At 32.8% G+C, this 13851-nt stretch overlaps 1 protein-coding gene across 3 annotated transcripts in view; it reads left to right on the top strand.

The window, feature by feature from the left end:
• LRRIQ1 (leucine rich repeats and IQ motif containing 1) overlaps positions 1–13851 on the top strand; it is a 184085-nt gene that overhangs the window by 64872 nt on the left and 105362 nt on the right. For all 3 annotated transcript variants that reach the window (XM_074325334.1, XM_074325335.1, XM_019754918.2), the window contains 3 exons: positions 5068–5247; positions 7130–7576; positions 12648–12858. In XM_074325334.1, coding sequence (XP_074181435.1) covers positions 5068–5247; positions 7130–7576; positions 12648–12858 — 838 coding nt within the window. The remainder of the gene's footprint in view (positions 1–5067; positions 5248–7129; positions 7577–12647; positions 12859–13851) is intronic.

Raw genomic sequence — 13851 nt, 5'->3', positions numbered from 1 at the left:
AAATAAGACCCAGCTGGACAATCAGCTCTAATGCGTCTTGGAGCAAAAATTGATATAAGACCCGGTGTTATATAATATAATATAATATAATATAATATAATATAATATAATATAATATAATATAATATAATACCAGGTCTTATATCAATTTTTGCTCCAAAAGACGCATTAGAACTGATTGTCCAGCTAGGTCTTATTTTGAGGGAAACACGGTAATAGCCATTCTAACAGGTGTGAGGTGGTATCTCATTGCGATTTTGATTTGCATTTCCCTAATAGCTAGTGAGGTTGAGCATTTTTTCATACATCTGTTCGCTGTTTATATGTCTTCATGGTAGAAGTGTCTGTTAGGTCCATTTTTTAATTGGATTGTTTGGCTTTTTTTGTTGTTGAGTTGTATGATTTCCTCATATATTAAGGATATTAGCTTCTTATCAGAGGTGTTGTTTGCAAATATTTTCTCCCATTCTATTGGTTGCCTCTTTGTTTTATTGATGGTTTCTTTTGCTGTGCAGATGCTTTTAAGTTTGATATAGTCTCATTCATTGATTTTTGCTTTTACTTCCCTTGCAATCTTTTCAGTAACTACCCTGCCGGCTTCGAGGCACACATAGAGATCTAGCCTTGAATTCTCATCTCAGTGGATTTAGAGTGAATAAGTTAAAGAAGAGATGTGTTAGACTCTGTGGTTCTAAGGCAAGAAATTGCCTTTCTTTTCTAGACACATCCTCAGTTAGCCAAAATGAGACCTGAAAGGTGGCTGCTGAAGAGAGTCTTATCAGTATTACTGCATCTGCACTACACTGTGGGTCCTGGATCCTGGTGAAAATTTTAATATGTCCAACAGCTTACTCTTATTATTTAACCAGAAATGATTATACCCTAAAAGAAAAAAAATCAGCTTTACCTAACTCCTAAGAAATCCAACATATAATAAGAAAATCTGGTTTATTAATTTTTCTTATAAGATACACCTATTTCAAAGACAAGAGCTTGGCATTGGCATACCTCATTCCCTATGCTCCTCACATCCACTCTGGAGACCAAGTCAGAAATTTACTTGATGCTCAAAGATTTAGAACTGTTGGTTATTCTCAATGACTGTTTCCTTCAAATTATTGAAGTCTTATATTTACTCCTCTATAGTTTAGGAAATTTAATCTAAAGAAACAGGAACAGTAATAGAATTAAAACATCGTCTTTTTTAAGTTGGAAAAACAGTACAGTCTTAACTTGCATTACCCTTTATTGTCACTTCTCAAAAATGAAATTTTATACCTGACATTTTATAATTATAACTAAATAAATTATTTTGACATTATAGTCATCTTGATAAACTTCACTAGGCACATTGTTGAAGATGTAAAATACAGTGGAGCTTCATTAGTAATGTAATAAACAATTTGGTAGGGTGGCGTATGGATAAGATAGTTCATCTCTCCATTATGTTTTTTATTTATTAAGTTTATTGGCGTGTCACTGATTAGTAAAATTATATAGGTTTCAAATGTACAGTTCTATAATACATCATCTGTATATTGCATGGAAACAACCAAAATGTCCTTTGATAGATGATTAGATAAAGAAGATGGTGGTACATATACACAATGGAATACTATTCTGTCATAAGAAAGGATGAAATACTGCCATGAATCTTGAGATTATTAAGCTAAACGAAATAAGTCAGAAAAAGTCAAAAATCATATGATTTCACTTATACGTAAGATATAAAACTGAAATCTCCATTATATTTTCATTATTGCCAGTTTCACTTTCAGAGAGTAATCTTTCCCTGCTTTGAGAAGAGCCTTGGTGAAAAATTTCACATTATGTTTAAAATTGTATCTCTGTGGTAAATAACTCTGACTACCTCATCACCTTATGATGAATAGATATTATCTTAATATAGCATTCTGCTTTTGAACCATATCTTAAAATGAATCCCACCAGAAACACAATATATGCCATTTATTTCACACTTTGTGTTAAATGTGTTCTTTTGGGGCAAACACTGGTAGTGTCAAGCCTACTAAAAAAGTTAAAAATATCTGGACCCAAACTTTCTTAATTAGCTCGGACTCTTCGTTAGCAAAGCATTAAGCTTTTCATCTGCTTCTTAATATTGTAAAATATCTGATAATTGCTCTGAAGATCCAAATTTAATTATTTTCTCTCTAATCTTATTTAAATATTGGTAAAGTATAAAAGAAAGGCATTATTTGTGGAGGGTAGGGAGTTAATTCATCATCTCTTTTTCCAGAAAATGAGAAACTTTAGTGTTCCTCTTTTGGACTTTCATGCAGGGAGATGTTTATACCTCTCTTGTGATTAATTTTATTTAATATCAAGACTACGAAGATCATAGCTATACAGAGGACTACATTATGCTTTTTGTTGGCCCTAGGGATTTTTGCCTTAATAGAACCCTTCCTTAATAAAAAACATATTAAAATTATATTTTACAACTGTGCTTGTATAAATGTATATATCAATCCTGACTATATACTAGCTAGGTAGAAAAAATAACTAATACTAGGCTGTCACTGGAGTTTTCCTTGTTGAGCCTTAGCATGTAGTAATCTTAACCTTGCTATCCTTCACTTAATGTTTAAGAACTGGTTTGTTTTTTAATTAATAAACTTTATTTTAGAGCAATTTTAGGCTAACAGCAAAATTGAGCAGAATGTTCAGAAAGTTCCCACATGTCCCTTTGTCCCCACACACGCCCCCACTATCAACATGCCACATCAAAGTCGTACACTGTTTACACTCGATGAATCTGTATTGGCACATCATTATCACCCAAAGTCCACAGTTTACTTTAGGGTTCCCTCAGTGTTCTGTGTTATGGGTTTGACAAATGCATAATGACATATATCCACCATGAATATTACACGGAATAGTTTCACTGCCCTTAAAATCCTCTGTGCTTCACCTATTCATTCCTCAACTCTACCTTAACCCCTGGCAACCACTAATCTTTTTTGTCTGCTTGGTTTTGCTTTTTCCAGATGTAACATAGTTGGAATCATAACAGCATATAGCCTTTTTAGATTGGCTTCTTTCACTTGGTAATATATACCTAAGGTTCGCTCATGTCTGTTCATAGCTTGATAGCTCATTTCTTTTTAGAGCTAAATAATGTTCCATTATATGATGCACCACAGTTTATTTATCCATTCACCTATGGAAGGGACTCTTGGCTGCTTTCAAGCTTTGGCAAATACAAATAAGGTTGCTATAAACTACTATGTGGACATAAGTTTTCAGTTCATTTGGGTAAATACTAAGGAGCCTGATTGCTGAATCAAATGGTAAAAGTATGTTTAGTTTTGTAAGAAACCACCAAACTTCCTTCCAAAGTTGTAGTATCATTTGCATTTTCACCAGCACTTAATGAGAATTCCTGTTTCTCCACATCCACACCAGTATTTAGTGTTATGAGTGTTTTTTATTTTGGCCATTTTAATAGTAGGCAGTGGTATTTCATTGCTGTTTTAATTGGCAGTTCCTAAAAAGTCATTACCATACCCAAGGTCATCTAGATTTTTCCTATGTTATTTCTGGGAGTCTCAGAGTTTTACATTTTACTTTTAGGTCTGTGATCCCTACTGTGTTAATTTTCATAAAGAATGAAGGATCTTAGTCTAGATTTTTTTGTTTTTTTGAATGTGGCTATCCAGTTGTTCTAGCACCATTTATCTTTTCTCCATTGCATGCATTTGCTTCTTAGTCAAATATTAGTTAACTGTATATATGTGGCTCTATTTCTGGGCTCTCTCCTTTTGTTCCATTGATCTATTTGTCTATTCTTTTCCCAATACTACTACACTGTCTTGATTACTGTAGCTTGATAGTAAATCTTGAAGTCAGGTAATGGTAGTTCACTAACTTTGTTCTCCTTCAATATGGAGTTAGATGTTCTGGGTGTTTTGCCTCTCCATATAAACTTTAGAAGTTTGTTGATACCCACAAAATATCTTGCTGGTATTTTCTTTTTAAAAAATTTGTGTTAAGTTTATTGGGGTGACATTGGTTACTAAAATTACACAGGTTTCAAGTGTACAATGCTATAATATATAATCTATATATTTCAGTTTGTGTTCACCACCCAGAATCAAATCTCCTTTCATCACCATATATTTACTCCCTTTGCCACCTTCTTGCTGGTATTTTGATTGGGATTGTGTTGAATATATAGATCAAGTTGGGAACAACTGACTTATGGACAATATTGAATCTTCTTGTATATGAAAATATCTTCATGGGTCATCTTTTCATTTATTTCGTTTTCTTTCATATATTTTGTCAGTTTTGTAGTTTTCTTCATAGGAACAGTGAGTTTTTAACTAAGGAATTTTACTCACTCAAGATGCCCATTTTGGCCTTGCAACCATCAATAGTAACCTTGTGAAAAGAGGCCAGTACTCTCCTTGGGAAAATCTTGGAGAGTACTTCGAAATGGCTAAGCTTGGTAGAAAATTCTTGCTGTCTGACCTGTGTTTTCACAGCATTATTCTTTTAAGTTGATACTGACTTTTGCTCATATCTTGAAAATTTTTATTATTATAATCCTTAGCAATTTCAAGGAGAGATAACATAATTTTCAATTTCCCAGACCATGAAAACCAGGGGAATCCCTACCCTTCTTGTTTTAGCCCTACTCTCACTATATTTTACCAAGAGAAACAATCAAAATTCACCTTTATTTCTCAAATAAATGGTAACTTTTAGTCAAACTATTTTAATGATATTATTTTTTTAAAAGTATATCTGATATTATTTTTATAATGTAGTCTTTTATTTACTCCCTGCCCAAGTTTCCAGCTACTTGAATTTCCCATTTATGTTTTTGAATAAAGCAGTTAAATATATGTTAAGAATGCTAAAACTTGTTTTGTACATGAGATGATACCATAAAATTTTAAGACAAATTTAGCAGTATAATTTTCTCTACAAAATCAATAACTATTTCTGAAATATACTCTGTACTTATTTAAGTAATAGGCATATTGTTATAGATATACACTCTCTTTTTCAAGATTTTCTCTTTCATGCTTTCAATAGGCATTCTCTGCTTAAAACGTTGCCTGCTCTAAGAATCCTCAATGGTGAAATGCTAAACTCTTTTTCAAAAAGCCACACTGAAGAACACTATGGACTAGAATTGGAACGATTCCGGATACTTTGTCAGTCCCAGATTAGAGAATTCAAATTACTAATTGAAAACTATGATACTGGAAATGGGTAAGACTATTTGTTATCTTTCCCTTGTCATAATGAAAATATGTAATGCAATTGGTACTTATGATTAAAATATATTGTGATTAACACAACCGTATTTTCTTTTTATTAGAACAGTGTGTCTTAGGGATACTCTTCCTTTAAAAAAGTCTGAGCATCATCTTTTTATTGTTGGAATGCTATTAACATGTATTTTGAACATAATTTCAAAACTAAAATCATAGAGAAAATAAAGTATGAGGATAGCTTCAAGACAATATGTAAACATTCATTCAGTCATTCAATTAGTCAGTCATAAATTTATTCAACAATTGTGAACAAGACACACAATCATCTAATTATACCCTCAAATAATTCACAGATTAACATAAGAGATAATCAGATAAATAAATTGTTACATGGGGCAAGGTAAGTTTTATAATACATGCAATATGTATTATATATAAGGTGTGTTACACATATATTTATATGTTAATATAAAGCAGTCAACACATGTACATATTCAGAGGACAGAAGCTGAGATTACAGTCCTAATAAAATATCAGAGAGCACTTCCCATTCCTCATCCCAAATTCTGAATGCACTAGTATGAATGAATTACAGTTGATTCTTCTGTAACTGTGTTTTCTAATTTGCATTGCTCCAGAAGATAAAAATGAAAAAGGATTCATATTTCACTTATGATGATACTCCATTATAACTGGAACAATAATATGTGCTTCCAAATGACTAAACTTAATTACTAAATGAGATGATTAAATTAGATTTAAATTAAATTTAGGTTTTTCAATTCCATTGGACAATTTATTGTCATTGAAATTTTAACATCGAAAATAGAATATATTTATATGTTTAAGCATGAACAGTAGTAAATTTAACAGCTAACCATAAACATTTGCTATCCCAATATTGAATTGAACCTTTCTGCATTATTAGCCAACAAAATTAATGAAATACAAACTATCAAAAGTATATTGGAGGATTCTATGCTAACATCTAATAATACCTTTGTGAACATAGGACTGTCTAATTATTTCTACATCTTAGGAAATATAATTTTCATTTTGTACGATACAGGTAAAAGTTTTATATTTATTTATATCCTGCATTGTTTCGGAAAAAAAAACTTAAGGCAGTTTGGGCTATATATTAAATATAGTCAGAATATATATATTGAAAGTCAGTAAAATTAACAGAAAAATAAAACAGAAATAAAGGAAGATAAAGAAAATGTAGCCAAGAATAATGTTCACGCAAGTGTGAAGTCCTTTACATTTGCTATTGATAACCGTAAATCTAGTGAACAGTTTGATTAATTACACAAGCTATAACCTCAATAAGATAAAAATACAACAATTGTTCAAGAGAATCACAACCATTTATGTCAAAGTATTTGAATTTTCTTTGCAATGCTTTTTTTTTTCCAGAGAAAAATGGGAATAAAAACTTTCCCATAATATAAGTTCTCAGTTTAAAAGTCCAATACAAATATTTTGCATGGCAAGTGTCAATGTAGAAAGTACTTTTAACTTTGTTTCATAAATAACTTCTCCAAATTTAGGCAGCCATGATGTCTCATGTTTATGGTAATAAAAGCATGGATTTTTCTCATTCATTTGTACCAAAAATACCAACAATAAAAATGGTTCTGAAACTTCCAGACATTTTGTCTGGATTGACAAGTTTAAATTAACTAAACAAGGATTTCGAATTTTGTTGGAAATCAGATCAACTTTTTGTCTAAACAACCTGAAATAGGTTTTTAATGAATGTTGTAGTAAAGTTTAGTGTTCATGTAAGACCACACAGGCAAAATTTCAAAGTTTATACAATTTTTATTTGCTGATATGTTTCTTCTTATTAAATGTTCTCATTATTTCCTCAGAAACATATTCACCTTGGATGCTGCAGAAAATCTCTGTCATTATTTTAAGAAATTGATGACACTGAGTAATGAATACCGATGTGCACATGAACACGGGGATATAAGTTTTGCCAAGACAGATGAATCAGAAGCCCAGCAAAATCATTTGGCTCCTACAGACAGTGATAGCACACTGCAGACTGGAGTTCTCCATTCTTGTGCAAATGAACATAAACTGAACTCACCAAATATTTCTGAGAAATGGATGGACTCTGGTTCTAGTCATTCTCCATTAACCAACTCCTCCTTGTATGAAGATATGGAAGGAATAAATCAGGAAAAAACAGACGAGAAAAGAGAAGAGAGTAGGGCAAGACGTATCCCCACCAAAAGAATCACATTTGAGGAAACAGTAATGACAAGTTCTCTGCTGAGAAATCACCCAAATATTGAACATTGTGAAAAAATGTAAGATTTATATCATTTTTATTTTACAGTTGTGTATGTTTTATTTTTTATAGATAATATTAAGTCAATGTTACTAAATAATAACCTGGTAAAGGATTTAAATCATAATATTTCATATTAATTATCTTAATTATGTTTTTATGATGTGCACAGATTATTAATTATAGTATAATATAGTATATATAAATTTTGGCAGGGTCTGATTAATTGAGTAGTATTCATTTAAAATGAGTCAATGTAAAATTATTTTTCTGCCTTCTAATCTCTAAATAATTAAAATGAATTTTTAAGGAGAAATAAAACACTGTTATTCTCAAAATAATATTAAAATACTTTCTAAATATCTTTTAAAATACACCTTTTCAAGTGCTATTTATCTGCTTATTGACCTAGTAAACATTTAATCAGCATCTATGCAAGTATTTGAATGCATGTGCTATAACTTTCTTTGATATAACAACTCTGTGAGGTGGGGCAATATTCTTCGAGATTAGTCACATATACCACCCCCTTCCAACTATTAAACACTTTTAAAAAGGAAATGGTGGCTTTAAATTTTTTTCTTTTTGTTTAACAAGCAAAGATGGTTTTTTACTATGGCCTGTCAACTTTTCCTGTTCTTTTGACTTTTGGCCTCATTATAAAGCCAACAAAATTTAAAAGGGTCAAATTCAGCTTCTATAATAACAGGTGCTGAGCAAGGCAGCATGCAGGATATCACAGTAGATAATCTTGCTTTTCCCAATTTTCATTCTTTCAGTTGTCAATGTGAATGGTGATTTCTTTTCTGGGAGCTATATTAAAATGTTTAATATACTGAAATAAACATGTATTTCCTAATGCATTTTTTTCTTTTAATTTTACTGAAAAGCTCGTTAACATCTTGATTTATATTTTACCAACTTATTTAATTGATTGCTTTTGCTCTATAGGGAGGAAAAATATTTTTTTTCTTCTGCCCATCAAAATTCTTTGCTGGGACCCCTGTAACAAAAGATAGATTAATGACAGAAACCCTCACAAATTTATTTAATACGAATTCTATGTGATATGGGAGCCTGCATAAAAAAATGAAGACCGAAAGAAAGAGTTAAACCAGAGCATATTTAGGTTTGATGAAGAGTGGAAGGTGTTGGAAATATATGATATGACAAAGGATATTAGATAAGGATAGTAAACTAGGGGAAATTTAGCAAGACTTCTTCATTCATATTCCTGTTGTCCTTCACCTTTGGATAAGAATACTTTTCCTCTGTGGAAAAGAGAGAGCACCTCTTACATGAAAGCCTTATGACTCACTTCCCCAAAAGGTGAGAAAATCCTTACTGCGCAAGCCTTTTCTCAGATTCCTTCAGATTAAAATATTCAGTATGCCAGGGTACCAAATTTTGGGGTAGTATGTGAGAAGGACCAAAGTTTTACCACCCCAAAATGCCATGTGGGATATTGATTTTAAGCAGATAATTAGGTAACAAAATACTTGGAAGAAACCTTTGACTCTACCCCTTTACCTGACTAAAGGACCTGCTCCAGGAAAGGGGATATCATCACAGATCACTACAGTTTGATATAAACTAATGTGTAATACAGAGGAACCTAACAAGGCCCATTTATTTAGTCTTTTCTGTGTCACTTTGTTAAATATGACCTAGCAAACATTTATTTACTAAACATTTGCTTTTCATCTCCATGTGAATTGCCTTTGAAGTCCCAAACCATGACCCCCCGCCATCTTCTCTGTAGCCAAAGAATGGCATATAAACCTCAACTATCCAATGCCTCTTTGGATCTCGTATCTTGTATCACTGCCGAATATACATCCATAATAAACTTGCACAGTTTCTCCCATTAATCTGTCTCTGTTAAATTTGATTATTAGCTTAGCTAAAAGAATTAGAAGTGGGAGGGAAATTATTTTTTGCACCCCCATACATGTCCTGAATCCTGCTAACTCTAAACATGTAATATACAGATGATGTATAATAGGGTTGTACACTTGAAACCTATATAATTTTATTAACTAATGTCACCCCAATAGTAAAATAAAAACTTACATGTGTAGATATATACCAATGTATTAGCTGTTTATTAAAATCATTTTTATAGTAGCAAAATTGGAAACAATCAAAATGTGCATCTTCAGAGACTGGGTAAAGTATGTAATGTAGTCAAACAATTAATACACCTTTAAAGAGAATGAGGTAGACAGAGTGAGAAATGGCCTCAAGAAATTACGTAAAAAAGAAAGTTATAGAACCAAAAATTAGCATGACCCCATTTATGCTAATGATAGCTAGATAGATAGGTGGACGGTAGATAGATAGATAGATAGATAGATAGATAGATAGATAGATAGATAAATGAATAGATATGCAAACTCTCACACATATATAGAGAAAAATTTGAGGACCTTCAACTGCTCAACTGTTAAAAGTTAGCTCTGGAAAATGAAAATGTGGAAAGATATTTCACTTTTATCATTTTAAAGCTGAATTTTACAATGAGAAGCATACATTTTATAATAAAAATATTAAACAAAACCAATTGAAAATAAAATGCCACTCTCAGATACCTGAAAAACAAAAAAAAGAAATTTCACATTTACAATATTTAGACATTCTTAATCCCTGGTAAATAAAATAGCCAAATGATGATAATAAGGAAGGATGGAGAACTGAAAATATAGACAAAGCGAAGACTTAAAGAATAAAGGGAAAATCAAACGTGTACCCACTTACTGAATGAACTTTGCCGTTCAGTGATTCAGGAAGAATCACTGTCAGGTGTGTAGATGTTTTCTAAGTGATTTGTGTATGTTTCTTATGCTAAGAACATTTTTATCATTATTTTGGCTAAAAAAAATTGATGATGATGGTGATGATAATGATGATGGTAATAGTAATAATAGGAGTTGTTTTTCCTCAATATGAAGAGCATCCTAAATTAAGGAAGCCCCAAAGTTAGCTTTCACTGCTTTCAATATAGTGAAAACAATCTTTGTGTTACTGTCACTGAAGAATATATTCCTAATCAACCTCCTCCCCAGCACCCCTGCCCCCACCTTTGGAAAACTTTGATGATATTGGACTGAGGAATTCAAGTATTCAATGGCTGGTCAGTTTTAGAAGAAATTGACAATTACAGTCAGTGAAACTTGTATGTATCTGTAGAGAAATGTATGATGCTGTCTCAGGTTAAATGTGTTTTCTTTAGTGTCTCATTCTTTATCCGTTATGCGTTGCAAGTACATTTTCAGATTCTTTTCTTTGTCACCCAAAGCACCTATTATAGTGTTTTAAAATTTCCTAACTCGTTTTTGTTCAGAAGATGAAGGAGTGAATTGATGGTTGAATGACTGAATGTGAATTAAACCCATAGCAAAATTTACAAAGTTCTGTTCACCCTGGAGAGAGGAAATGATTTGATGGAATGTGATGTTAAAAAGCAAAATTCAACCAAGTAAATTTGAAGATCTAATTGGCTTTATTATTAAAAGATTCATGAATCGGGTAGCATCCCATCTAGCAGCTAGAAGGGGTTATACAAAATAAAAGGTTTTTATAAGAAGAAGGGTGAGATAAGGGAGCTAGTAACAAAAGAAAGGATTATTTGGGGTCAGGACATTTTTTCTTCGGGGGAAGAGAACTGAAGTGGTTTGTTTTTTTTTGTTGTTGTTGTTGTTTTTGTTTGTTGGTTGGTTTGTTTTATCATAAAGACTGCCTCTTTCTCTGGGGGATGGAGAGAGCCCATATGACAAATTACCTTACTGGTGCTTGACCAGAAAATCCAGACTGGTTGGGTAAGATTATGTTTCTGGGAGAGGCTGAAACTACAGTTAGATCAGGTATGAAATCTAGGTTTAGTGTCATCGTTTTTTTAGTAGGAGTGATACCATTTTGGGCCTGTGTTTTCTCTTTAACAGTGATTATTTTTTTCTGAGTATTAGGAGTACATGTAATTTATCTTAAGCCAGAAGTTTTGTCTATTAACTTCAATTTTCTATTCATAGCAAAATAGATTGAAGGCTTCTACAGGCTTTAGGTAAAATGCTACTGGTGCTGCTGCTGATGATGATAATGATAACAATAGTAATAATAATAATAATGTAAAATCTGAGAAAATAGTTACATCATTCTTTTCTAATTTTCCATAAATACATAACTATGAGAAAAAAATCAGTCATATCTGGCAGAGTTTACCACTTAACTCCACTTTGCTTTAAACTCACTAGTACAAAGAAGGATAAAGTATCATTGGCTGTGGCAATTATAAAATTATTGAAAACTGTTTCAAGGGAGCACTGGAGAAGGATACTAAGCAAGAAAAGCTTCTTCATATGACTTTTAAACTGAACTGAGGAATCAGAAGAGAGATTAAGACAGAATAGTTAGCATTTTGACTATATACCTCGATAATATTCCTTCAATGATCTATGTGGGAAAGGAGAAGGTATCCAATTAGGAAGAGTTAAATAATTAAGCACACTGAGAACCCACTTACAATCAAGGTACATTTCTATTCAAGTTTTGCTAATGTTATTGCGCAGCCTAGGGGGATGTGGAATAATCACAGCATGGATTGTTTCAGTGCCAGAAATTGGCAAATACACATGTGGGCTGGCAAAGTGTTATTGTATGATTAAGTATTTGTCCACAGGCAGGGAGGAAAGTGAAGCTAGTAAAGACCTGATGGATTGGCCCTTCCTCTCCAAATCTCATCTCTCCATTGTGAACAGGATCCCACCCTCTCTTGCCGACTCCACATTGGCTCCTATATATTTATCCCCTCTCTTCTGAATCACCACTGGATCAACATCCTCAGTATCGTTCAAAATCTAAATATCTCCTTCCTTAGAAGAATCAAACAAATACCCTTGTACTTACATCCCTGTCTAAGTTACTGGCCCATTTCTGTCTTTCATAGTTGAAGGTTTCCATACTATCTTTACTTCTATGACTGTAGTTAAACAAAAGATGCAGCCTTATTTTTAAGTAGTTTATTTATGAAGACCTCTTATCTTCAACTGTGTATTTTTAGGTACTAAAAATGTTGTCTTTTCTCCTCTTAATAGTATGGCAGCTACGATAATCCAGGCATACTGGCGTGGTTACATTGTGCGCAGACAGATTCATTTCTCCACAAAGCGACATACTGCTGCAACAGGACCCATGGGATCCCGTCCAAATTCCTGCATCAAGAATCAAACTATTTTAAACCAAGAAAAAAGAGAAAATACTGAGACTATCCAAGAACAAAGGGAAAAGGCTGCTATTCTTATTCAGGTTACTTTTAATCTTTTGGTGAAATAGTATTAGCCACCTTTCACTTGGTTATTCTGTATAGCAGACAACCCCCAGATCTTAGCGTTTTACAAATAATGGATGTATTTCTTATTCATGTGACATGTAAGCTGCAGGTTTGCTGCAGGTCTGCTGTGTCTCTGCTTAGTATCTAGGCTGAAGGAGTAGTCTGTAATTTGGAAAGACTATTCTCATGCCTGAGGGCCAAGCTAAACCACACAATCATATTTAAAGCCTCTGCTCACATGTATCAATTGTCACATATGCTAACATTTGGTTAGCCAAAGCAGGCTGCACTTGGCCTGATCTATACAACCGTTTTTAGAAGCACGTTTTAAAATCTAAAATAATTGTTACAGTCCTTCAAATGCACATTTAACTTAAAAATTAAGAAAGCAGATAGTGAATATGCGTAGACTTGATTCAACTTCACCAAGACCAGATTTCAGAATGAAGTTCAACCTGATCATATTCATCCTTTATTTCTTTACTCAGCAAATATTTTTTAGAACCAACTATTTGTCAAGCACTGTTCTAAGGCTCAGGAAACATAACTATGTTGTTGTATAAAAAAATACAAGATCTCAGCCGTCATGGGGTTTACATCCTGGTAGAAGAGGCAGACATGAACTAAATAAATACACAAAATAAGGTCTATAGAAATTCATGCTACTACACCTGAACTGAATCCTAGTAACTAAACACCAATTTAGGGCTCCCCTTTATTCACTCATTCAGCAATTATTTTTCGGCACAAAAGTCTCACTAGCTTTCATTCTGTGAAGGTGCACAGTTAATAAATAACTACGCTAGGTAGTGATAAGTACTAAGGGAAAATATAATATAAATCAGGAGAAGTGGGATAGGGAGTATCAAGGGCAAGTTTATCATATTAGACAGGATGGATATGGGAGACCAGCGAAGATGACATGGAAGGCAGTGAAAGAGGAAGCCGCTGGGTATCTGGAGAAAGTT

Source organism: Rhinolophus sinicus, linkage group LG02 (genome assembly GCF_036562045.2).
Source record: "Rhinolophus sinicus isolate RSC01 linkage group LG02, ASM3656204v1, whole genome shotgun sequence".
Classification (NCBI taxonomy): Eukaryota; Metazoa; Chordata; class Mammalia; order Chiroptera; family Rhinolophidae; genus Rhinolophus; species Rhinolophus sinicus.
Note: the sequence above shows the minus strand (reverse complement) of the source record. Positions and strands in the feature narration are given on the sequence as shown.